Source organism: Hippopotamus amphibius, chromosome 12 (genome assembly GCF_030028045.1).
Source record: "Hippopotamus amphibius kiboko isolate mHipAmp2 chromosome 12, mHipAmp2.hap2, whole genome shotgun sequence".
NCBI lineage: Eukaryota > Metazoa > Chordata > Mammalia > Artiodactyla > Hippopotamidae > Hippopotamus > Hippopotamus amphibius.
In genome coordinates, this window is record NC_080197.1 from 86968372 (window position 1) to 86995685 (window position 27314).

General features: G+C 40.9%; 1 protein-coding gene across 2 annotated transcripts; it reads left to right on the plus strand.

Moving 5' to 3' along the window:
- CERS5 (ceramide synthase 5) lies at positions 1–27314 on the plus strand. 2 transcript variants are annotated; one of them, XM_057702780.1, is made up of 11 exons: positions 31–318; positions 16265–16370; positions 16974–17104; positions 17839–17896; positions 19989–20039; positions 20718–20810; positions 22423–22551; positions 22658–22764; positions 23898–24054; positions 24896–25004; positions 26388–27314. In XM_057702780.1, exons 1-11 carry the CDS (start codon positions 122–124, stop codon positions 26393–26395), a joined length of 1146 nt encoding a protein of 381 aa, XP_057558763.1. In that variant the 5' UTR covers positions 31–121; the 3' UTR covers positions 26396–27314. The 2 variants fall into 2 exon arrangements, with proteins under 2 accessions (XP_057558764.1, XP_057558763.1); XM_057702781.1 differs by lacking the exon at positions 24896–25004 and having other exon boundaries at positions 1–318.

A 27314-nucleotide genomic window follows, 5' to 3' on the forward strand; every position in this document is an offset into this window, starting at 1 on the left:
GGCCGGAAGGGGGTGGCCGCCGGTCCGGCCCCGCCCCTCCCCGGGGCCGCCTCCCCGCGGGTTCCGTAGGCTGTGGCGGCCGCTGAAGCTGTGGCGGCGGTGGCCGCGGGGCGGGCGTAAGATGGCGACAGCGGCGGCGGGAGCCCTGGGCCTGCTGTGGGGCTGGCTATGGAACGAGCGCTTCTGGCTGCCCCAGAACGTGAGCTGGGCCGACCTCGAGGGGCCGGGCGACGGCGACGGCTACCCGCGGGCCCGGCACATCCTCTCGGTGTTCCCACTGGCGGCGGGCGTGTTCTCTGTGAGGCTGCTCTTCGAGCGGTGAGAGCCCGCGGGCGAGCGGCGCGTAGGGCCGGGGGCTCGGGCTGGTGAAGCCGGCCGGGTAGGGAGAGGCGGAGGTCGAGGACCGGAAGACGAACTGCAGGGAAAGCCCGGAAGCAGGGCGCTGGGAGAGCCTGGGCCGCGCGCGGGATGCTCGGAGGGTGGCCGAGGTAGTCGTGGAGCCTAGGTAAAGACGGGGTTTGGGGCTTGAACGTTGAAAGAGTGAAAGTCGAAGGGGACGCTGGACCCATTCAGTTTTAGAGCCCCGAGGTCACTACGTTGGGGGGGGGGTGTAGTGTCTCACAGGCCTCTCCCCAGTCTCCAAGGATTCTGCAGACCAGGAAACAGGTTGAGTGTGAGCTGCGGTCGAGAACCCGAGGCGGGAAACAAGAAAGGGGTAAGAGAACGAGAACTTGTTGGGGCCGTGGAAGCTCAAGGGTCAACGCAAGAGCCAGACATTCCAAGCCAAAGGCGCTTAACCTGTGAGGACACTTCAGTTTCTTAGAGTCGCGGGGCTCAGGATTAGTTAGGCCCTAAGCCTTGGTTAGTCAGCTCATGGACGTGTGTGTGTTTCAATAAAATTCTGCCAGAGCCCGTAAGAGAGTAGAAAGCTGGTAGAGATAGGGTGTGGTGGAGTCTAACGCTTCCAGAGTACGGAAAGGTGTCGCATTAGTTGCAGAACAGGCTTTGGAGGCCTGAAATGGAAGGAGGAGTGATCATGTTGAAAGGATGGAGAGCCTTAGGGCTTATAATTTATAAGACAACAGCTGTATTGAGCCAGCTTCTAAGTCACCGTGTGTTCTTGACAAGTGTTTTCACTTCTCTTTGAGTGAGCGGCTCCTGTCTGCTAAGATAAAGCTATTCACTGAGGACTTGAGGTGGTGATTTTACAATGTGCACTTAATAGCTATGGGTGATTTCCATCAAGTCTACTCAAACCCCGGGAAAGGGGACCTCTTTCTGCATAGGTCTCAGGTAATGAGGGTGGCACTTTGACATCTTTTGTTCCTTTGGCCTATATCTAGAGCAGAAATGCCCTTTCAAGGATGGGAATATATTGCAGATGGACTACTCTGCTACTGTCTGAAAAATTAATATTATCTGTTTTGGATTACTTCTTTGATTGCCTACTATTTCTGACACAAAAATCTTTCCCAAAAAATATGTTATATGTTTCCCACCATTCATCCATTTATTCACAGTGTTTATGTATTGTCATCAAAGTGCTTTGCCAGACGTTCAAGTGTAAAAAATAAAGACGCTCTTAACTGAAGCAAATGAAACCAAAAGATCTAAATGCCTTTTTTGGGTCCTCAGGAACTAGGTTTTGCAGGTTTTTAAGTATAGTCAATGCATTAAGTATTCTTGGGGTGGAGGCACAAACCACTTGTCCCTCTTAGGAGTAACCTAGGTCCAGGTACTCTTCACCTTAGTATCTGTGTATGAGAGCTAAAAAAAGAGAAAGCCAGTATAATGACTGAAAAGGAAAATACACAATTCAGGAGAGAAAAAAAAAGTCGATTGTCCTAGGAAAAGATTCTCTGCTTTTCATATAAATATACACTAATATGGAAATTACCCCAAGTTAGTGCTAAGAGGAAATAGCTTGTTGCTTATAAACACTCATGTTATATAAACTTGCATGTATCTTCAAATTTCCAGAGTTCTCCCAGGTGACTGTGAAGACGTACATATCCCCTGGCACAGCGACTGGGAAGGATCCTTTTCACCTGTGGGATTCTGTGTTTATATGGTGCTCCAGTGTCAGGGGAGAAGGGGTGGGTGGGAGTACTGATGTGAAAGCATTCTAGTATGATATTCCTTGGCTGTAAGGACAGGTAATGTGCTCATCTCACGATTAATCTTAGGAAAGTTTAACCCTAGAAGCAGTCTTGCTATTTTGTTTCTCTTTAAGACCTACCACTTTAGTTAGCAATACAGCTGGATTACCAGTTCCTTTCTTACTATGCTGGTCTTCCATAAAGGTAATAGAAGCCACTTAGAGTATAGAAAAAGATACATCAGAAATATTGGTTCACTTAGTCTCTTTCCTACATTTTCTCCTTTCTCAAATTCTAACTACTTAGTTTCTGAAAGTGATTCATATAATAATCATAGACTGTAAGAGCTAGAACTCCAACCTCCTTTTAAATAAACAGTAAACTAAGGCTTAGAAACATTTTGCGGCTTTTCAGAGGTTGGGTTCTCACCTGGGGGAGGAGGTAGAAGCAAGATCCAGATGGTTTTCGCCAGCCCCATTCACTTTCCACTGTATGATGTGGCCACTTTTCCTATTCCTTAAGTGCCCTTTCAAGAGTTAAGATTTAACCTGCTGTTCCTAGTATTCTAGGATTTGGAGAACAAATCCATGTTCATCTTATTCTTGGTTATTTAATATAATGTGTTTAACTTAAACTTTGCGTTTTTTGCTTCAAATTGTTCTGCATATTTTAATGTCTTACACTGTGCCCTTTGATAAATTATCTATGTGTTGTTTTAAGAATATCCTAAAGAAAAAAATATAGAGTTTACAGTTTATTATTACTTTCTCTTTCTTCTCATTAACTACTGAGCATTTATTTTTTAAGTTGCCACATTTCCTGGAGAGCTGCAGCCTCATCTGATAGGGATGATTTGAAAACCCACCTGACCATAAATAAATGTATCTAGCTATTTCACTAAAGAACTGCAGATAGGAGATTATTACCTACCCAAGAATAGAGGCTTTCCTTTGTGGGCCTCTGCTGAGTGGTTGCATTGCAGTAGCCTGCACCTTGCAAAATACCTTAGATGTGGCATGTGGTCAGTAAATACTAATTGAATGTTTGAGAAGAGTCCACCCTCATCTACTCAGATGCCCAAAGGAGTAACTGGAGTCTAGATCTTCAACATGAAATAGATGTTTGGCTTGACTGAGAGAGACAAAACTGTAAAAAGATAATTCCTTTGTTTCTGTTGTTAAATTTCACCATACTATATTTGTTGTTGTACACCTTTCCGCAGTTTCTTTTATTTATTTATTTATTTATTTATTTTATTGGCTGTGTTGGGTCTCTTTTGCTGTGCACGGGCTTTCTTTTTAGTTGCGGTGAGTGGGGGCTACTCTTCGTTGTGGTGCGTGGGCTCCTCACTGCTGTGGCTTCTCTTGTTGTGGAGCACGGGCTCTAGGCGCATGGGCTTCAGTAGTTGCAGCACATGGGCTCAATAGTTGTGGCTCACGGGCTCTAAAGCACAGGCTCAATAGTTGTGGCTCACGGGCTTAGTTGCTCCGCAGCATGTGGGATCTTCCTGGAGCAGGGATCAAATCCATGTTCTCTGCATTGGCAGGCAGATTCTCAACCACTGCGCCACCTAGGAAGCCCTCTGCAGTTTCTTTTTCTTTTTCACCACGTCTCCCCCCCACCCCCACCATGCACACACTCATGCTACCCTATACTCTATCAAAAGAGAGATAAGAAACTCTTCCACCTGTTCTTTAAAACTTTTTAATATTACATTGATGATTGAGACCTGAGGGAATGAATACTCCAAGCTAGGTCTGCCATGTCTTATTTAAATTGGATCTTAAAGATAAAATTGTTTGAAATTTAATATCTGGTCCCTGAGCACTTATTCCTTGAGATCAAGTGTAGGCTTGAGTCTTAATGTTGATACCATCAGAGCTACATAGGCTCATTTATTTTGAATATGTGTTGCAACTGGAGCCTAATGTTGCCAGGAGAAAATTGTTTTGTGAATTATACAGGAGATAGATTAGAGCTCTCCTTGCTGCTCATTCATTATTCCAATTCCCTCTTCTCTCCTATTACTTCCAAGGCAACCTCACTGGCATGTCTAAGGAACTTTTTCAGTACCCTTCTCTGGCACAGGGGACTAAACAGACTCACTGTAACTGGAAACAAGAGCATTGACTCACTGTTTTGTGCACATTCTTAACCACTCATTTCATCTTTCTTTTGTAAGCCTTGCTACCTCTGCTGCATGCTGCCTTTTTTTTTCTTTCTTTCTTTCTTTTTTTTCCTGTTCTTCCCCTCTACTGCCAGGTGGAGGAAGAACATTTTCCTCTTCCTGACAGACCTACTGCCCTCCTCCTAAGTCTACGTCGTGTCACAACATTGTGACCAAATATTAGTAGCCCCTCCAGACTGGAGAGAGGCTTTGGGAGGAATGGACATAGCTGCTGACTGGGTTGTAAGGAAGATTGCCGTTCCACTACATCCCTGAAGGTATTCTATTGGGCCTTATTGAATTGTAAATCGCAGAATTAAATCAGGTTTGCAGATGCCGCAAAGTGAGATTGAAAAAGATGGTCGCATGGCTCTGCCCTTATCTAAGAATCCACCTCTTATTAAGCTCCAGATGATCAAGAAGCCTTATGTGTTCCTCCTCTCTTGGAAAGCTTTTCCCCAGCCCTTTCTGTGCAGTGGGTGTTGATGCTCTGCAGACAGTCCTGAATACTGTCATGATTGAGGTCAGGTTACTGGCTTATCCCTGGAGACACTATATTTGTCACAGAAAAGAAACATGTCAGATATTTTTGCTTTAGCCACTTCCTGATTCAGAAAATTAGGGTCTCCTAGGTGGATAAAGAAGAAATTAATGAAGAGAAGAGGAGCCATCAAGTGAAGTTTGTACCTTCCTTATAGAGTGGGGAGGCGGAGATATACCTATTTTGGCTTCCTTACCAGAGGTAGTTTTAGGCAGATAAAACTACCTTCTAAAGAATTCACTGAGTTTTGGGCTCTTTGTGCTTGAATCCACTCCTACCGTATTTTTGGGGACGTTAATTGAGGTGTTTCTGGAAAAGGAGTTAACCATAGTCACTTCTAACTAAAACAAAAGCTGAAATCAGTTTTCCTAGATACAAAGGCAGTGTTCCTAGATATGAAGAATTCTCTCTAAATTATCTAGTACTGTGATTTCCAGTATAGTGGCCGCTAGCTATTACAGTAGCTACTAGCTTTTGGGGATTTCAAACGTGACTGGTCAGTGTGGAGCTGTGTTCTAAGTATAAAATACACACAGGATTTTGAAGACAGTGCTGGGGGAAAAAAAAGTAAATTATCTCAGTTTTTAACATTGACGTGATAGTATTTTAGATATATGGAGTTGAACAGTATATTATCAAAATTAATTTCACCTGTTTTATTTTTACTTTTTTTTTAAAGTGGCTCTTAGAGGGACTTCCCTGGTGGCACAGTGGTTAAGAATCTGCCTGCCAATGCACGGGACACAGGTTCGAGCCCTGGTCAGGGAAGATCCCACATGCCGTAGAGCTGCTAATCCTGGTGTGCCGCAACTACTGAGCCTGCACTCTAGACCCCGCGTGCAACAACTACTGAAACCCTCCAGCCTAGCGCCCATGCTCCGCAACAAGAGAAGCCACTGCAATGAGAAACCACATTCCGTATGAAAAGTAGCCCCAACTTGCCACAACTAGAGAAAGCCTGTGCGCAGCAACGAAGATCCAGAGCAGCCAATAAATTAATTAATTAATTTAAATAAATAAATGTGGCTATTAGAATATTTTATTTTACTATTTTTAACTATTTATCTACTTGGCTTTGCCGGATCTTTGTTGCGGCGCACGGGATTTGCATTGCTGTGTGCGAGATCTTCGTTGCAGCATATGGGATCCCGTTCCCTGACCAGGGTTCGATCCCAGGCCCCCTGCATTGGGAGCACAGGGTCTTGACCGCTAGACTCAGGGAAGTCCCCAGAAAATTTTAAATTACATATGTGGCTCATGTTTCTATTGAGCAGTGTTGATGATAGTGGTTCAAACAAGTATTAATAACCAAGAAGAGAATTTTAATGTAGATACATATTTGATTTAGTTTTTTAGCACCAGAAGGTGATAAGTCCTGAGTATATTGGACCAGGCTTTAAACAATGGGGCTTTCTAAAAACTTACAGTACTAATGGGATTTTTAAAATATAAATCATTTTCTGAATGCTTTAAATGACTATAGTCTATTTTGAGTAATTCTCGATCAACAGTGCCTTTTAGCCAAGCATTGCTCTGTAGTTTTGTTTTTCCTCATATATCTTCTCAGTTGTACTTGAGGTGCTACACAGCCCTGAAAGGGCAATGAGAATAATCACAGTATAATATACTTCTGAAAACTATTGAGTTTCTTAAAACGGGTGTGTCTTACAGTCTTTAGCTCTGGGGTAGTGTAAGCATTTGTAAGGAGTCTCAGCTATAGACACAAAGGGTCTCAAACTAAATCAGATTGTTGTGATTATGTTTAATACTTGGGGATATCTCCAGTTATAGACTGAAATTAGTTAACGTGAATTTCTACTGATTCTCCAGAAATCAGTGACCTCCTACGTGGAGCTAGTAGGTTATCTGATGACCCAGGAGGACAGGTGGCACATTTCCTTGAAACACTTTACCTTTTTGTTGAGAATTAAGTTTTTACCCGTTTGTTCAGCTGTTCATTCTTCAACAATTGTTTATTGAGAGCTTAGTATGTGCTAGATATCAAAGGGTAAAAAAGTAAGTCATGGTGTCTACCTGCAGAAACGGCAAGGAAACCAGTGGTTAAAGTAAGAGTGTAATGAATGCATGCACAAGGTTAAGTCATGGTCATTTGGAAGAGGTGGATTCAGTTCCTTTTAACAGTTATTAACTGAAATGTAGGCTTTGAATGTCCCACTAGCAAACACTTGTTTCTTGAATTGTGAAGGATGGTAACAACTTCTTAAGAAAGAGCTTTTTGTTAACCTTTTTATCTAATCCATCTCTTATTTGACATGCATGCATTTGTGTGTTTCTAGTTTAAGCAAATGTTTTAAGTAGTATAATTACCCATTTAAAAGAGGATAAATGTTTAATGAAAGAAACGTATGTATGTAGTTGGAAAAGAGAGGAGTTCTTAAACAATGAGAGTCCTAGGGACCTCCAACTGTTCTCCAGCCATACCTTGAGAACTGCTGCTCTATAGCAAGTAAAATATGCATTAGCTACTGTATAATAAAACTACAACTTAGTCTTAAATTAGTTTGTGTCTGTGAAGCATTTCTTTTTTTTTTTGGCTGCATTGGGTCTTTGTTGCTGTGCTTGGGCTTTTTCTAGTGGAGAGCGGGGGCTACTCTTCCTTGCAGTGTGTGGGCTTCTCAGTGCAGTGGCTTCTCTTGTTGCAGAGCACGGGCTCTAGATGCGCGGACTTTAGTTTTGGCACACAGGCTCAATAGTTGTGGCACACGGGCTTAGTTGTTCCTCAGCATGTGGGATCTTCCCCGACCGGGGACCGAACCTGTTTCCCCTGCTTTGGCAGGTGGATAACCACCGTGCCACCAGGGAAGTCCCTATGTTTGAAATTAAAATTGAGAAATTTAAGAAATGTATTTATTATTTCATTAAAAATAACAAAAATAAGCCTATCACGTTAACATAAATAACATGTTTTTGAAAGATAATTTTCCAAACAAAAAAATATTTAGTGAGAAAAAATTGATTTTTTGCAGATCTCTTTAATGTCTTACTTAATAGAAGATAGCTGGATTCTCCTCGCTGGCTTCTACATTCAATCCCTTGTGATATGTTATTTTGATTGAAGTATATAAATTAAAAGCTGACTTCACATAGATATGTTATTGGAAAGGGGAAGTATTTTATCTTTGATACTATACCAGAACATAAAGAGTAGTTTCTCAAAGGCTGATTGTATTGTGGAATCTGAAACCATATCAATAAGCTTTTCATTCATGTTAAAATCCACTGGTCTAGTGTACACTTTGAATGGATATCATGTATTGGCCACTTGGAAAATACTGCTTCACTAAGTTATACAGATCTCCTCAATGTCAATACAGTACATTATACAGTATTAAAAAATCATATAGTTAATCTCATTGTAACAATCTCATCAGAAAAGCCTTGAAGTATTGGGACGTTGTCAAGCTCAAAGACAGATATAAAGTCTCTGAAATTCTAATTTTCACTTCGAAAGCTTGAATTTTATCAATGGCAAGAATGTTTTTTTTTTGAAGTGACAGGCTTATTTCATTCATGTTTTAGAAAATGTCTCTTAATTACGCAGTTCCTGAATAACCATAGTTTGTCAGTCATTCTTTCGGGTAAAAATGGTGTTCTTTGAAAGAAGTGATTTAGTTCAGCATACAGCTCAGTCAAACAAGTGCATTTCCTTGAGACAACCATATCCTTTGCTATGCAATAAAACTGCTTTCTGTGTACTTCCCATTTTATCACAGCATACCTTTTAAAAATGTACTCAAGGGTTGGCATTTAATAAAATTAATCATTTGTATTGCTTAATCAAGGGCATTTTTTAGTGAAACTGGCTTTTTTGTTGTCGTTGTTGTTAGCTAAGGCTATAGCAAGAAAGACTACAATAGCAACTACCACTACAGTTTGTTGCCACTGCTCTGATTTGTGTTCAGGTTCCATAAGTTTACCCCCCATTGCTTTTTTTGCATCATAACTGCAAATGTCAACACCATAACAAAGGCAAAAATGTCTTAATATTATTATAAAAATGGTTTTGACTTTATGAGCCCCCAGAGAGTATCTCAGGGATGCTCTGGGGTCTGTGGACCATACAGACCCTCTGCCATAATTGAATGAGATCACCTGGGTGAGTGTGTAGAGTAAGGTGAGAATCTGCATAGAACCCAGAGGAAACATTATGTTTTAGGAAAAGGCAGAGGAAAAAGAAACCCAGGGACCTCCCTGGTGGTCCAGTGGGTAAGACTCTGCACTCCCAATGCAGGGGGCCTGAGTTCAATCCCTGGTCAGGGAACTAGATCCTGCATGCATGCTGCAACTAAGAGACCGCATGCTGCAACTAAGACCCGGAACAGCCTAAATTAAGTAATTAATTAATTAAAACAAAAAAAGAAAGAAACTCGAAAGAAGATAAGAGGTATGACAGCCATACTGTATTTGATAATATCAGTAGTTAGCATTTAATAAGTACTTACTTTGTTCCAGGCACTGTTCTAAGTACTAAATATTGAATCTTCATAGTAGCTTTTTTTTTCCTAGCTTATTTTTTTAAATAACTTTTTTATGGCTTATTTGTTTATTTGGCTGCATTGGGTCTTCGTTGCTGTGTGTGGGCTTTCTCTAGTTGCAGAAAGCGGGGGCTACCCTTCATTGTGGTGCACTGGCTCCTCAGCGCAGTAGCCTCTCTTGTTGTGGAACACGGGCTCTAGGTGCTTGGGTTTCGGTAGCTGTGGCACATGGGCTTTAGAGCGCAGGCTCAGTAGTTGTGGCACATGAGTTTCATTGCTCCTCAGCATGTGGGATCTTCCTGGACCAAGGATCAAACCCATGTCCCCTGCATTGGCAGGTGAATTCTTAACCACTGTGCCACCAGGGAAGTCCCTTCATAGTAACTTTATGAAGTAGGTAGATACTGTTGTTATCCTCATTTTACAGATGAGAAAACTGAAGCAAAGAGAAAGTTAAGTAACTTGTGCAAGGTGACTGAACTAGCAGTGCATACCAAGAAGTCTAGTTCTGCCAGAAAGATAGAGGGAGAAAACTAGGAAAAGTATTACAGAAAGGAATCTAAGAGAAAAAGAGCATTTCAAGGTGGAAAGCATGCTCAGTAGTGTCAGATGGCACTGAGCGGTCAGGTAAGATACAGGCCTGAAAAGCATCCATTTGATTTCACAATAAAGAGATCATTGATGACTTTGGCAAGAGCAGCTTCAGTGGAGTATAGGGACAGAAGCCAGATGAGAGAGAGAGAGAGAGGAGGGTTGAGGAATGAGTGGGAGTTAGAAGTCATGAGGAGAAAACTTTTTCAAGAACTTTAGTTGTGAGGTGGATGAGAGCCAGAGAGTGTGAGGGACAGGAAGAGCTGTTCTGAGATGGGAAAACTTGAGCATGTTCAAGGTCTGATGAGAAGAAACAAGTAGAGAATGAAGCTGAAGATAATAGAAAAAAAGAAATAAATAGGATGAAATTTCTGATCAGGAAGAGAATGGATCTAAAGCAGCACAAGGATATTAGTTTTATTTTTTATTTTTTTAAATTTATTTTTATTTATTTTTTTATTGGCTGTGTAGGGTTTTTGTTGCTGTGCCCGGGCTTTCTCCAGTTTTGATGGGCGGGAGCTACTCTTTGTTGCAGTGCGTGGGCTTCTCATTGCGGTGGCCTCTCTTGTTGTGGAGCATGGTCTCTAGGCATGCCGGCTTCAGTAGCTGTGGCACGTGGGCTTAGTTGCTCAGTGGCATATGGGATCCTCCCGGACCAGGGCTCAAACCTGTGTCCTCTGCATTGGCAGGCAAGTTCTTATCCACTGTGCCACTAGGGAAGTCCCAGGATATTAGTTTTAGATTAAGTGTTTCTGATGCAGGAAGTAAAGGCATTCCCTTCTCTTCTCAAACAAGATTCTTGAGAGTCTTAGCTATTTCCACTTCTTTCTTCCTCCTCTTTGTATCTTTCACTGCTATAACTCACTTCTATCTTTTAGAGTCTCCATTTTACTGGAATTTCTTTGGTGAAGGTTACCACTGGTCTCCAAATTGCCAAAGCCAGTGGATACTGAAATCCTTGTCTTACTTGATCTCTGCCTCATTTGATACGACTCCACTTCTGACCTTCCTGCCCCCTAAATTCCCCCTTTATTTTGGTGTTTCCCAGTATTCTGACCTTGGTTCTCTTTTTAGTTTATATTCCTTTCTTAGGCAGTCACATCCACCCTCACAATTTTAGTTACCACCTATATTCTCATTCTCACTCTCTTTCTTTCTCTTTTTTCTTTCTAATATCTTTGTATCTGTGTGTGTGTGTGTCTGTGTGTGTCTATGTGTGCGTCGTAAGCCCCTTTCCAAGTTTATTTGCCTACTAGACTGGTTCATTTCAGTGTTCCATGGGTACTTCAAATTCAGCATACACACAGCTTATCTTTCACGCCCAGATTTGCTTTTCTTATCTAATTCTCTACTTGGTTGAGCCCCCGTAATCAACTTAGTTTCCCAATCCAGAAACATAGAAGGCACCCTTGATTTTTCCTTTTCTTTTGCCTCCTACATCTATCCAGTCACCAAGTTCTATCAATTTCAGTTTCTTGCCATCTTTTGAATCCAGCCTTGCCTTTCCATTTCTATAGCATTAGTTCAGTGCTTTATTACTTATAGCATGGATTCTTTACAATAGCCTAAAGCCTTTCAGTGACTCTCCATCAAATATAGGATGAAGTTCAAGCTTAGCATAACATGTGTTAAGACACCTGTGACCTGGCCCCTAACTACTTGTGTAGTTTTTTCCGCTGTCGTTGTCACCACCCCCACCCCCAGTTTGTACATTGCATAGTTCTCTGAGCCCTTTCTTATCTCTTTGCTTTAGTATATGCTGTTCCCTCTGCCTGCCTGTCCTTTTTACTTTCTCCTTCTCTTTCAACTCTATAGAAGGTACTCAGATTTTTAATGTGATTGGTTTATTAAGAATTCAATTGTAGGGAATTCCCTGGAGGTGCAGTGGTTAGGACTCCACGCTTTCACTGCCAAGGGCGCAGGTTCAGTCTCTGGTGGGGGAACTAAGATCCCACAAGCCAAGTGGTGCAGAGAAAGGAAGGAAGGAAGGAAGGAAGGAAAATAAAAGAATTTAATTGTAAAGGGAAAGGACTTTCTGAATCTGTTTTCTATGGAACTCCGCATTTGCCTCTAAATATCTCAGCTATCTTCTTTCCGTGTGTGTGTCTGTCTGTCTGTCTGTCTGTCTCTTGAGTGTGGAGAGTGGTTGGGGAGCATTCAGGTTCAAAATATTTAGTTACTTAATACTCTTCACCTTATGATAATACCATCTTCATCAATCTGTATAAGACCTTTCTCTTTTATTGTATTTTTTTCCCTCTTCATCTTGTTTTCTATTTTAATTTCTTTGATGGTTTTTTCTTTTTCATCTATCAATTTTGACATTTTCATGTTTTTCCAGAAATTGATCTAAGCCAGTGCTTCCCATCCCAATCATGTTGCTGCACACATAGAAAATAATAAGTGCATGCACAGTGGAGTATATGAGGCCAAAGGCTATAGACAGGGTTTCTGGCTACCACCCACCCCCAGCCCATGGACTACCCTGACAGCTAAGAACAGTATCTCAACGTAAGTTAGCCCATCTATTTCCCATGATAGACTAGTTGAGAAACCCTTTCTAGGCTTTCAAATATATTTATGTATAGTTCATGTCCGTCAATGATGTTGCAGTGGGTCACGAAGATAGAATTGTTGGTATAGCTCCTATCTTTCATATGAAAAAGCAAAGCAGTGAGTAATTTCATCTTAATTAACCCAGGCTTAGGTCAGCTGCTGCCATGAATCTGGAGGGCAGGAAAGGGGCAGAATGAAATGATCTCTGTAGAGCAGGACAGATGTATTACAATCAGGTTGGGTCACTAGACTCATGTTCATGGAGTGACCGGTGGAAAGGAGTAGTTTACCATTATAGACCACTAAATGCCTACTTATTCAGATGTGCAGGCAAAGGGTAGTCTGGCCCTACAAATTATTTTAAAACTTGGGCAACAGATTGATCCTGGAGAAGACAGAAGATCACAGGATAACTTTGAGTACTTAGTGTCATCCAGCACAGCAGTTTTCAAACTATGGTGTCAGGAGTCCTTTACACTATTAAAAATTATCAAGAACCCCAGAGAGTTTTTGTTTGTGTGGATAATATCTATCAATATGTACTGTTTTAGAAATTAAAATAGAAAATTTTCAAAATTGTATTTATTAATTCACTTATAAATAATAATACAGTGATTGTATTGGTAATATAACTAACATTTTATGAAAAATTACTTTTCCAAAACAGCAAAAAAAAAATGTGAGAATAGCATTATTTTACTTTTTTGTGAGTCTCTTTAGTATCTGGCAGCTATATTCTCATATTAGATCTGCATTCAGTCTGTTGCTATATGTCATATAAGCTGTGAAAATTCCACTGTACACTCGTTAGAGAATGAGAAAAGAATTATTATGAAACTATAGAATTATTATGAGAATAATTTTGACCTTGCAGAGCTCCTGAAAAAGGTCTCAGAGGTCTCCAGGCAGAGAAGAAGACCTCTCTTCTCAAAGAGGTCTCCATGCTTGGAGAAGTGCCCATCTAACAGAAAGGATGATTGCTAATGCTAGGCTCTTTGGAGTTTGACCAACCTAGATACCTATTTTATAAGTTAAACTAAATGCCAGGCGAGTGATGTGGAATGACGATATGACTAGGTCTGAACTTTCTCAAAGTTCTGATGTGAATTTTTTTCTTTTCTTTCTTTTTTTTTTTTGGCCACTCCACACTGCATGTGGGATCTCAGTTCCTCAACCAGGGATCCAACCTTCGCTCCCTGCAGTAGAAGCGCAATCTTAACTACTGGACCACCAGAGAAGTCCCCTGATTTGAATTTTTTTGTCACAGAAAAAAACTTTTTCCAAACATAAGTTCTTATTTGTGGTTTTGTGCTTCATGTTATAGCACAAAATCAGTGCCCAATAAATATTTGTCAAATAAATTTTCTTAGGGTGTACAGCTGTCATTGACTTGATGCCAGTAGCTTTATGTCTTTCATTGAACCTCTGAACTAATGAGAGCAGAATGTGAGCTTATGACAACTCTAGGATATTAAGTCTGCTTCAAAGTCTAGATAATAAAAAAATTATCTTGGCTTCACTCAAGTGATCAGAGTACAAACCTGTCCCTGTTGTGTAAAAGAGCGTTTCTTGCTTTTCTCACTTTGCTGGAGGTACCATCGGGGAGCACACTGATCTGTTTCTAGTACAAATAATAATAGATGCCTTTTAATGAATGTTTACGAAGTGTCAGGTACAGGATTAGGCATGCATCATGTTATTTCATCTTTAAAATAACCCTGTGAAGCAGATATTATTATTCTTATTCTGTAGGTGAGTAGCTTTCACAAATTCTCTTAGCTGGTAAAATCTGTCTAACCCCAGGGCCTTTTGTCACCTGACTGGATGGAGGAAGAGGCCTGGATCAGGGAGTAAGGGTAGGAATTGGAAAGACTTTTTTGTTCTTGGATCTACCTCTTCATCCAACTAATGTAGGTGAGAAGAGACAGGGAGAAATGATTTAGTGCTTCTGTCTGACATGGCACCAACTCAACAACAAAGAAGAGCTGCCTTTTTTTTTTTCTTCCTTTTTTTCTGGCCACACTGCACAGCATGTGGGATCTTAGTTCCCTGACCAGGGATTGAACCCACACCCCCTGCAGTGGAAGCACAGAGTCCTAACCACTGGACTGCTAGGGAAGTCCCAAGAATGGCTGCCTTAATTACTCTCTGGGTGCTGATCATTACTGGGTCCAAACTGAGCTCCGACAGAGCACGAGTGGAATTTGCTAGAGCTGTCACTTGTCAATTACTGAGCAACTACTGAGCACAGAACCTTGGTAAATACAAAAGCAGTATTCTCTGTGTTCACAAGGAGTTTAAACATGAATGGGGGTTTAAAGTATTTGTACACCGAATTATATACCAGGAAATGTAAATTAAAGTATCTATTAGCATTGGCATTTGAATGAAACTTTTATACCGCCTCTGTAAAAGAGAGAAGAGAATGGGTTACAGATGTGGCTTACTTTGTGCTCTGAATCAGTGTTTCCCCATGGCTCAGGAACTTTGGTGATAAAGGTAAAAGAAGTTTTCATAGAGAAGGATAATAAACAAAACTTCTTATTTTCAGTCCCTCCCTTAGAGATAAGTTCTGGATTCAGATGGATTTCAAGAAAATAGGTCAAGAGCACTCTATCTTATGCCTCGCAGTTATGGTTTTATCGTGAGACTCCCTAAAATGCTAAGAGAGCTAGAACTGGTTTTGATTTATTCTGAAAGTGACTACATAAAGCTTTTCCTAGAGCTGAGGCTCATAAAAAATCTATGGTTGTGAAGAAGAGGGAGATCTTTCTTTAAAAATCAAGGAATAATTCCTCAATTTTCAAAGATCTAAATTATCTATAATTATAAATTAATTATAATCAATGATATCACCATGAAATCTTAGAAACAGAAAAAATCTTATACATCATCTCATATAACTTCTTTTAGATGACAAAACCAAAATCCAAGAATTAAGTGACTTGACCAAGTTTACGTGACTTATTAGTGATAGATCTGGGACTAGAATTGAGAACTAATAGGTAATTCTCTCTTACCACTCTTTGTAGTTTCCCAGTTTCTTTCTTCAGAGCTCCTGAAAGTTCTAAGTATTTCCATAATCTTTTGATTAGGCAGGAAGGTGACCATGACCCAGGATATTTGTGTTCAGGAAGAGCTTAGTCTCAGTTCTACTTTTCCCTCCAATTAAGAGCTTCTTGATCATTTGCTATAAGGAAAACTACCATTTATTAAGCACTTTCCTTGTGTCAGGATCTTCATATATGTTATGTCATTGTACCTGCAAGATTCATGTAAAGTAGACCCACTTCTAACATTTTAATGGGAATATGAGTCCCCTGGGAATCTTGTTAGTACAGATTCTGATTTTGCTGGTCTTAGATGGGGTTCAAGATTCTGCATTTCTAAAAAGCTTCTAAAAAAAGCCAGTAATGCTGTTTATCTGTTGGCCTTATGATGAGTAGCAAGAATGTTGATATTATCTTCATCTTATATATGAAAAAACTGAGGTTTAGTGAGATTAAATAAGTTGCCCAAGTTCATACAGGCAGTAAATGGTAGACTAGTGATTTGATCTAGGTCTTACTGACTCTGAAGCTCAAGATGTGATAAGTGAAGCCAGGGGAAAATGGAAAGAGAGCTTATTTTCCAGTATTTCTTAAAAAGGTCACTTCTCAAATGAGTCAGTGGCAGAATCCAAGACTAAATCAAAAAGTCCTGGCTCCCAGCCAAGTGTTCCCCCTTTTTCCTCTTATAGGTACCCTAATCAGATCTTTGCTTCCTGCTTAGCAAACCCTTTTCAGAATTGGTTTTTGGGTTTTCTCTGTTACAGGTTTATTGCCAAACCCTGTGCGCTCCATGTTGGCATCCAGGACAGTGATCCTTATGAAGCCCAACCTAATGCCATCCTTGAAAAGGTGTTCTTATCTATTACCAAGGTAAGTGGGCAAAGAAACAGGAAGATTCGTGTGGGGGTCTATTCCATAGGGCAGGGGAGGATAGAGAGCAAGTATTTCCAAGGGTAAGTATAGGATGGGATGATCTTTCATATTTGGGTAGTCCATAGAGCTATTAGGAGAGCTTTATCCACTCAGGGAAATACCTTTGGGCCAGGATCCCTTAAATAAGTGAAGTTTACATTTGCATTTTAGGCCTAAAAGCCGCCACCACCCCTTCTCCCCATGCATACATTATATTTTGATTTTGTTTTCCCTTGCTCCAGCTCGTCTCATTACCTAGTTGCATAATCAAGATAGAGATGGTTCTGATAGACTTTGAAGGTGGGTTTTTAATATCTTTTTTTTACTCAGCTTGGACTGGAGGTAGAAGACCAAACAAGGATGTGTATAGATGAATGGTAAAGATCCTTGATGTGTAAAATAGTACTTCTTACTGCAAATGACTTTGGGGATGAAACCTGGAAAGAAAAACATTGCTTAAGTCCCTATAGTTATCACCCCTTTGCCACTCAACTAATCAAAGGGACTTAATGAGAGGTTTGAAGAAAGGGGGATGTTCTGACTCTGATCATACTTCTGCAGTATCCTGATGAGAAAAGGCTGGAGGGCCTGTCAAAGCAACTGGACTGGGATGTCCGAAAAATCCAATGCTGGTTTCGCCATCGGAGGAATCAAGACAAGCCCCCAACGCTCACTAAATTCTGTGAAAGCATGTAGGTGTGCAGAAGGAGGTATGGGAGTAAAGGGAAGGGTGTGGGGAGTAGGTGTGGGGAGTGAGGAGAAGGGTGGAGTATGACTGGACTAAGGTTTCCTTTTTGGAAATCACTTCTCTTATTAGGATAACAGTCAATGGATGTGAAAGGCTAACTCTGTTATAGGCTGGAAAGAAGAGAACTGGAAGCCTGGTCACCCTTAGTTTCTTGGATGTGCTTGCCCCTAAGCAAGATGTAGTTCCATTTTGTTCCTCTTTCCCAAATAAATTGGAACTGAATTCCTGTACCTGCGCTTACGTAGGTAGATATGCACACCCTTGTACACCTTGGTAGAGATAGAACCAGCTTGCTCTAAATTGACATCTTAGTGGGAAGCATCCCTTTTCTGGACATACTATAGTATTTCACTGGGTTTTTACTGATTATCCTCTGGACACTGAGCACTGTATTTCTCATTGTCATACAAAAAAGAAAAAAATAGACACTATCATCAGGGAGTCTGATATGGAAGAAAAGTTCGCTAAAGCCAGTATACACTTGTGGGAATCTATTTTAAACAGAGGCTGGAAGATTTTTATCTCTGCCTTTTTAGGTAACAGTATTTATCCCTATTATGGGAACTTAATTTCTTACTAGTAACTGTCTTATCCCCAAATCTGCTATCTTGACTTCCTCAGCTCAAAGACTTTCTTTTGAATGAAAATTTATCTAACTACTACTCCTTGCCCATCCAGGTGGAGATTCACTTTTTATTTATGTATATTCTGCTACGGAATTAGATTTCTCTGGTCGGTGAGTCTGAACTTTCTCTGGTTCTCTTTTGGGTTATAATCATGCCTATATCCCTAGAGATAAGAATTAAATACCTTTAGATCTTTGTCCCCCACTCCCCCATTTTTTTTTCCTTTGTGATGCCTAGAGCCCAGGTTTATAAGCTAAATAGATTGTCTTCTGTTTGGGGCCCGACATCAGTGACCTCATGACTCTACTGTTTCTCCCCTAAATAATGTTAATAATAATAGTATTAATTAAATCATCATAGTACGTGATGGTTTACAAAGCACTTGACAAAAGTCCTCTTTTTTCAAGGAGGAGATAGTTACAGAAATGAAGTCAGTAACTCATTAAAGTGGGTAAAACAAGTTATTATTCCTGCTTTTCAGTTAATCTTCAAGGAAGAATTTCAGGCTTTTTGATTCATGAGTCGTTTTTTTTTTTCACTGTACCACGCTATTTTCCTTTAAATGCAATAATTGAGGCTTCAAAATACATGAAACATAAAGAGTCCTAACTTAAGGAAGAGACTACACAAATATACAATCATATTTGGAGGTTTTAATACTCTTTGTAATTGACTAAATCACTAGATAAAAAAAATCTCTTGAGGATGTAAAAGATTTGAACAACACAATCAGCCAATTTGGCCTAACTAACATTTATAGGGCACTATACCAACAACTGAAGAATAGATATTATTTTCAAGTGCATGTGGAATATCAGCTCAGATAGACCATATGCTAGGCCATAAAATTAGTCTTGGCAAATTTTAAAATGTTGAAATCTTACAAAATATGTTCTCTGACCATTATGGAATTAAAATAGAAATAAAATCAGTAATAAAAAGATAGCTAGGAAATATTTGGAAGTTAAAAAACTCTTCTGAATAACCTGAAGATCAAATAAATCACAAGGGAAATTAGAAAATATTTTGAATTGAATGATGCTGAAAATACAACATACCAAAATTTGTGGGATGCAACTAAAGCATACTTAAGAGGAAATTTATAACTTTAAATGTTTATATTAGAAAAGAAGAAAGCTTTAAAATCAATGATCTAGGGACTTCCCTGGCAGTCCAGTGGTTAAGAATCTACCATCCATTACAGGGGATGTGGGTTTGATCCCTGGTCAGGGAACTAAGATCCCACATGCCATGGAGCAACTAAGCCCACATGCTATAGAGCCTGCATGCCACAACTACAGAGCATGCGCTTGCCACAACTAGAGAGCCCATGTGCCACAGCTACTGAGCCTGTGGGCTCTGGAGGCCATGTGTCGCAACAAAGAGCCCATGCGTCACAACAAAAAATCCAGTGTGCCGCAAGGAAGATCCTGTGTGCCGCAACTAAGACCCAATGCAGCCACATAGATAGATAATAGATAGATAGATAAATAAATAAATATCAGTGATCTAAGTTTTCACTTTTAGATCCAGAAAAAGAAGAGCAAAGTAAGTTAAAGGAAAGAAAAAAAAAAAGCAAAAATTGGTAAAATAGGCATTAGACAAATAACGGAGAAAATCAATAAAGCCTAAAGTTGGTTCTTTGAAAGGTTTAATTAAAATTGATAAACCCTTGGGAAAAAAACAAGAAAACAAATTATCAATATCAGGGAGAAAAAGAGGCTATCACTATAGATCCTGTACACATTGAAAGAGTAAGACAATATTATGAATGATTTAGTAGTAATAAATACAACAACTTAGATGAAATGGACTTAATTGAAACTCCATTAGAGAGGATTGCTTTTGACTTTTGAATCTTTGCCATGGAGATCTCGCTGTCTCAGTTATTAAATGAAATCATTGTCTTCCTGCCTCCCAATTCCCTGTGTATTCCAGGTTGTGATGTTTCCAAAAACTGTCCTAGAGCTCTATGCTCTTATGTACCTCAAAGCATGGTTTCTCTCTTTGTAATTACACTTTCTTGTTCTAGAAGAAAAGTCTAGCCATCTGTTTACCCTTTAAGGATTCCTTATATTCTGTCAAGAGGGATTCTTTTTTCTTTCCCATCTCTTTTGTCCCAAGCATAGAGAGGAAGGGATTATATAGATGAGCAAGGGGAGAATTCTGAAGGCTGACTTGAATTATCTGTTTTTCTCTTAGTCACCTTGGTTCTGGGACACCCGACAGTGCTGGCACAGTTACCCTCATCAGGTAGGGGCTGAGCCCTTTCAAGACAGGGGCCTTATGTGTGTGCGTAAGATGGGGTTGGGGAGAGTGCATTGCCAGTTCCAGGGCAGATGGCACATTTCCTTGTGATTCTTGAGGGATTCGGGACTGAGTCTCTTTAAGTCATATATTCAGGGTATCTATTTTTGGGGTCCCTATAAGCAGTTGAATCCAGTGACCTGTTTGTTCCAGGTTCCTATATTCACTCTGGGCTGGAAAGAAAAGCAGCTTCCTGGCACTTAATGAAGTGCTTTCTGGTTCAGGTTTCCCTTTTGGATCCCTCAAGAGCATCTTGGTTCTAGCCTATAGTATAAAAATATCAGGGGGCTGCTAACAGGGTAGAAGAGGGAAAGGCCTCAGTGTATTTAATCCTCTGAAAAGCACTGATTGCCCAGAATTCTAGACACACTGATTTGATTGCACTATAGTATATGTTAACCTTATCTGATCTCTGAAAGATGACAGCTGAAGATGTGTATGTGGAAGGGAAGAGGTTTAAGCCTCCACAGCAATCCAAAGTCTGTTAGCTATTGCACATCTTGCAGGATGATGGAGAGGAAGGATATTTAATAATTTGGGGTATAGGTCCTCTGAGACAGACGCTTGGGGAGTTGGAATGAGTTTGACTAGCTGGTATTCTAACTACTTCTTTCTCTCTTCCAGCCTCTCACAAGTGGGCTTTATTACTATTATATCATGGAATTGGCTTTCTATTGGTCTCTTATGTTTTCTCAGTTTACAGACATTAAAAGAAAGGTAAGGACATTGGCTCCCTCAACTCCCTGACTTACTGCATCCTCCTTTGCAGCAGCTATCATTATTGTCATTGAATGGATTCTCTGCCCTCATTGGGACCACAAAAGAGGGAGAAAGTAGGTTTAATGGGACTTTTAGCTCTTTGTAATGTTCTCAGAAGTGAGACCTAACTAATGGTGAAGTATATTTGAGGTACTCAGGGCAGCCCAAGATGAAAACAGTTAACCAGCTAAGAAGCATACCCTTTTCCTTGTTTTTCTCCAAGGTTCTTACATATATAAAGCTCAGGAAACTTAGGCAGAACTTAGGGATAGTAAGCCCTGATCCAAGAAAAGCCTCGATTCCAGAAGAGCTAGATCTGGCTTTTGTTTGGCAGTCGGGGCCCTTGTTCCCTCTCTGTTCTCCCTTCTTGGTGACCCCACTTACTTAAAGAATGTTAATTGCAAGGGGTTTTAGATGATTTAGTTTACCCTTTTCTTGCTATTGTTTAGGAAACAAAGATTCAGAGAAGTGAGCTGACTTGCCTACAGAGTGGCAAAGTTGGAAATGACTTAAGTTTTTTATAAGCAGAGAGAAAGGGCAGAATCTTCACCTTTTATTGGTATCCACCTGACATAATGCAGTTCCAGCAGCTGTGACCCCCATCTGTCACTAACTCGTGGTTATCTTTGGTAAGGAAAATCAGAGTTAGCATTTGTGGGAATGGATTGAAATTAATCTGGGTTATTAGTTGTTTTGTAACCTAGAAGCTTGATACACAATTCAGATGTGTTTCACCCTACTACGGTTAGGAGACACAGGTCTTCCTAAAATTTTATTTTAACACACGACACATATAAAAAAGTTTGTAATATTATATGTAGGTTTTAAAATATTCTAAACTATGTACATGAACTCATCCCCAGCTCAAGAGCTAAACATAGCATTGTGTCTACCTATGTGGAGAGCACAGACTTTATATCCTTGCTTCTCTGATGCAGATTTACCTGCTTTCTTCCACCCTCTCTCCCTCACTAGGCTGAGAAGTATTTGTAAGATATGTCTAACAACTCAGGTATTTAGAGATTTCTCTGGGTCTGACCTTAGCATTTGAACCCAGGAGGAAATTAGATCTTTAAGTCTGAAAGCAGGAAGTGCTTATATTAAGATGGGTTGTTTAGCATTTCTCTGAAATGTTTTGAAATAATTTAGCTTTGCCCCTCCACAAACCTCCCCTTTCTGTTAGGTCCCTTTGGTTGAAATTTCCTTCATCAAAGCGGAAGAGTCTTAGACTCTCAAGGATATCTGAGATATCTAAGGCTTGTATGGCTTACTACCCCCTGCGGAATTATTTCCAAGTGTCAGCTCAGCATCCACACTATTCATGTTCTGCAACTACCAAAGAAAATTCTGTTTTCTGTGCTTTGAGCTATATTAATGTAGGTTATGGGTCAGTCACTGATGTAGAGAGTTTTGGGTCAAATGTTAGGCAGCTCCCTGAGGGAGAATTTGAACAAAATGGAACTTCGAAGGGGTGGGATAAGGCCTTTTGAGAACAGTGCAGGGCATTGAGTTCGCTAGCAGCTCTATGGACTTGCCTTTACCTGCCTCTTCTATTTCCATTCCTTCCTAGGACTTTCTGATCATGTTTGTGCATCACTTGGCCACCATTGGGCTCATTACCTTCTCCTACATCAACAACATGGTTCGAGTGGGAACTCTGGTCATGTGTCTACATGATGCCTCAGACTTCTTGCTGGAGGTAAGACTCAAACCCCTCTTTCCTCACTATTCCTCTTTCTTTCCTTTTCTTTCTCTCTGAGAACTGGCTTTCTCCCCAACTCAATTCTTATCTCCCTTTCCCCCAGGCAGCCAAGCTGGCCAATTATGCCAAGTATCAACGTCTCTGTGACACTCTTTTTGTGATCTTCAGTGCTGTTTTTGTCGTGACTCGTCTAGGAATCTATCCATTCTGGTAAGTGTTAACGGCTGTGGAGCTGTGGTAGATATGTAGCTATAAATGTGATGCCTTTTACCAGTTTAGGGAACAGACCACCAAGGTCTGCTCTGCTTTTTCCTCGACCTAACCTGACCATTTATAGACTCTCAAAGGACCTCATTTCCCTTGCACAATATTTCTGGTGAGCTGTGATCTGGACTGAGACATCTAACTCACTTAGCTGTGGCTCTCCTGACTCATCTCTAAGGAACAGTCTTCATTTTATGCCTAAGTAATTCCTTTTGCTTCTTTTTCACTAATTACAAAATTTTCAGGCTCTTACTTGTTTTCCTGCTTTCTACCCTCTCTCCCACCCTAACCAACATACACACACCACTCTCACTTCTACACTCACTACTTTATTGTACAAAGTCATTGACTCTGTGGGTTGGAGAATCTTCTTAGTCTGAGGGAATCAGTTACCAGCTTGTCCTATATGTGCCTGAGGATCTGAGTAATTCCTAGGATTAGATTAAGATTGGTTTCCCACATTTGTGAAACTCTGCATTTTTTTTTAAATTGAGATCAAACATATATAGTACTTTATTTTTTTTTCAAGAACTTTTATTGAGATACAATTGACGTACAATAAACTGGATATATTTGAAGCATACAATTTGATATTTTTTTTCTTATTAGTAATGTATATATGGCAATCCCAATCTCCCAATTCATTCCACCCCAACATCCCCCCCACCCCCGCCCGCTTTCCCCACTTGGTGTCCATATGTTTGTTCTCTACTTCAATGTCTCTTTTTCCGCCTTGCGAACCGGTTGATTTGTACCATTTTTCTATATTCTGCATATATGTGTTAATATATGATATTTGTTTTTCTCTTTCTGGAAACTCTGCATATTTTAAGTGATTGATGATATGACTGATTCTATCAGTTGCAAAGATTTCTATATCTTTCCTTATTCCTAAATATAGAAAACTCCATGGGCCCCTTTCTTTTATTCCTTTCTCACTGTGGATGAACATCCCTGAAACTTCAGCTGATAGAAGGTATGGGAAGAAAATACAAGGTTCTGCTTTCCAGGGAATTCAGCTTCATCTCTTTCTGTCTGGCTTTGACTCTAGAATCTGACCATTGGCCTCCCTCTTATAGGATTCTGAACACGACCCTCTTTGAGAGTTGGGAGATGATCGGGCCCTATCCCTCCTGGTGGCTCTTCAATGGCCTTCTCCTGATCCTACAGATTCTGCATGTCATCTGGTCCTACCTAATTGCACGAATTGCTTTCAAAGCCTTGATCCGAGGAAAGGTGAGGATGAAAGATGACTTCTTTCTTTGGGGCTGGGTGGGAAGAGAGGTATTACCCAGCAAAGAGCCTAGGGCTCCAAAGTTTTCATCTTTTCTTTAAGTATGAGTGTTTAGCCATCTAAAACATGACTTAGATGTCAGAGGGAAGATCTGCCTTCTTCCTGTCCCTTAGGAATGACTGTTGTTTAATAATAAACAGGATTAGGTTTTGGAGATGACCGCAACCATTTCCTACCCCTTACGTACCTACTTCGTGGATTTCATTATTTTGTTTTTAGCATGGGAGCCTTTTTTCAAAGGAAATCATATGCAGAGTTCCAAGGTATAAACTGTATAAAAGCAGAGAGGTTAGGTTGCCTAAGAGTGGTATGGTAATTCACAAGCCACCCCAAGAGGGCCACACTGTGATGTTCAAGATACGGTTAATGTAAGGGACTAAGTACCAGCCTCGCCTTCCTGTTGTATGAGGCAGGGGTCTTCAGTGAGATGGGTCTTTAGGGTTTCAAATACCTCTCTTATGCCAAGAACCCAAAAGTACAAAGAAAGGTGTCATTCAGTAAAACTCATAACTGAATTTTGCAAATTCTGAAGCAGTCAGACTGTGATTAGCCTTGGGGCTAGAGATTCAGCCTTCAGTAATATACAATCCCAAGGGGAGAGGCTCTGGTAGAGGATACACTGACTTCAGGACAAAGGGATGGAATGTTTCCCAGGAATATATGATCTTTTGTATCACTGTTCCTTATGGCTGCAATTGATTTCAGAACTTGCTCAGTGTGCCTGTGCATCTTGCTGTAGCTACGGGACATCTCTCCTCTCCCCTGCTTTTCTTTCCTGACCAGGTGACCTATCCAGGAAGGATTAGACCCAGACTCTGTACTCTCCACTCTTTTCTCACCTCCTTCCTTTTTTCTATGCCTGGTGGGAGCTGGACAGTTTCATCTCTTGCATGTAAGTGTATCTGTGCTTCTAGTGTTCAGTGAAGCATGTCTGTCTGAATGTGTTTCTCTTCCTTGCTGCTTTCCTTTCTGTTTCCCTGTGTTGTATCAGAGCATGCCCTCTCTCCTGACCTTGTGGGGCCATTGTTGAATGGAGCTCAAGTTACCAGATTCTTTTTCCTAAATTGAGGCAAGAGTAGAGTCTACTCTGGTTTTTTTTTTTTCCTTTTCTATTTTTCCTTTCCTTCCCGCTCCCCCCCCCACCCCGCCCATCCTTTTTGAGCCTCCCTTTACCTCAAATATAGACACACTGCCCTCTGCTGGAAATTTCCTAAAGATCAGATAATCAATTCGTTATCTGGGTTCAGAGGTCAATAGCTATAATAAACCAGAGAATCTTGGAGCTAACCAAAGCAAGTACTCCACCCCTTGGCAACAGCAATTGTAGTGTGTTTTCTTCTCACCCTCTTCTCTTAGTTACTTTCAAAAAAAAAAAAGCACACATTTATCATCCTTTAGTTCTGGAGGGCAATAGTCTGATATAGTCTGTCTCACGGGGTTTCTCTGCTTTACTTTTTTATGGTCCACAGTAGAGAATTTAAAATACTTTGCTTAGTATGCTGGATAGTTTAGATTAGAAAACGCTGCTCTAATCCAAATCCTTCATTTGAAAAGATAGAATGAAAAGCTGAGGTTGAAAGGTAAAGATTTGCAGAGAGTACCGTGATTGGGACTGAGATTCTTTTCTCGCTAACTGCCGGTCTACTTTTCTTTTCACCATACTGTGTATCTTGGGGATGCTAAAGTTGCTCAAGAGAAGTAATCTTGCTACCAGGAAAAGGGAGAAGATTGGAGAAACAGTGTCATAGGGTGTTGATAGTTGAGCCTAAGAAGAGTAGAACAACTAAAAAGGCCCGGTTGTGGAACAGCTTTCAGGATAAAGCAAAACTCTGGATAACCGAAACTGCAGTGGCTACAACCCCCAGAAGATAGAAGCAGTGATGACAGCCATATGTATAGTTTGTGTTGGCCTTTTCTTTTTTTGAGGTAGAAGAGGATAAAGCGTGTCTGTGGAGTTTCCTTCAAACCTGAACCAGCACTGGGTGAATGATTTCAGCTCTTTTAGGCTGGTCCCGAAAGATAAACTCCTCTACCAAGATGGCTACTTATTCCACTGAGAATAGAATTAGAGATGATGAGAGAGAAACCCAGAAAGCAGGCAAAGGATATTCACAACTGTCTCTATGATCCAGATAGTATTTTGAGTCAGGTGCCACCAGAAAGTAGGCCACATTGGAAACAGGGCCCAGACATGGGCTCTGTGGGCTTTCTCTGTCTTACAATTCTAGAAAAGTTCTATCCTTACCTTTTCTGCTTTTGGCCCCATCCCACCCAGGTATCTAAGGATGATCGCAGTGACGTGGAGAGCAGCTCAGAAGAAGAAGATATGACCACCAGCACAAAAGGCCCCTGTGGCCACAGCCCCAGCAATGGTGCCAATCGGGTGAATGGTCACATGGGAGGCAGCTACTGGGCTGAAGAATAAGGTGGTTGGTATGGGGACTTCAGCATAAATGGACTTGTAGGGCCGCTGGCAACCTGCCCCTCTTGGGCCTTCACACATTTACAGTCCTGTGACCAGGGGGTGTGCAGGGCACTGAGGAGACTCAAAGAAGCAAATATTTTCACTTTTTTTTTTTTTAATCTGCCATTTTGTATTTAATAGCCTCCAGGTTGTTTCAGTAATGTTATTTGCTGTGTGTGCGTGTGTGCGTGTGTGTGTGTGTGTGTGTGTGTGTGTGTGCGCGAGTGCATGTGCATTTGTGCATATGTGTGAGTTTTGTTGCCTAGGTTGGGGCACAATTCTGGACTGGGACCATTAGGCCTTGCCTGGTCCCCTCTGAACCCACCTCAATCCCAGATTTGGCTGCATCTTGAATTATGCTGGCTCCAGAGTGTCCGCTCCCTTGTTGCCCATGGCTTCTTGAAGCTCTGGCCATCTGAATGGAGCAGCTAAGTTCAGCTCCAGGTTTCTGCACTGTTCCTCCTTTGGAGCTGGAATATTTCACGTGAAGTTGTATAGAAACAGACAACCATGAATGGGTGGCCAGGATTGCTGTGGCCCCTAGCTAGATCCCCTTCCTGCCACCTGGTAGTGACAGGGACAGCTGCTGATACCCTGCTCTTTATTCAGTGGTACGCAGGGAGTAGGGGGTGGGAGGAGCAGGTGAGCTGACGGCTGGAAGACAACAGCCACTGGGTGAGCTGTTAACGGTTTATACTGTTGTTTACTCTTCAGTGATTAAAAGTGCTTCAACCCTCA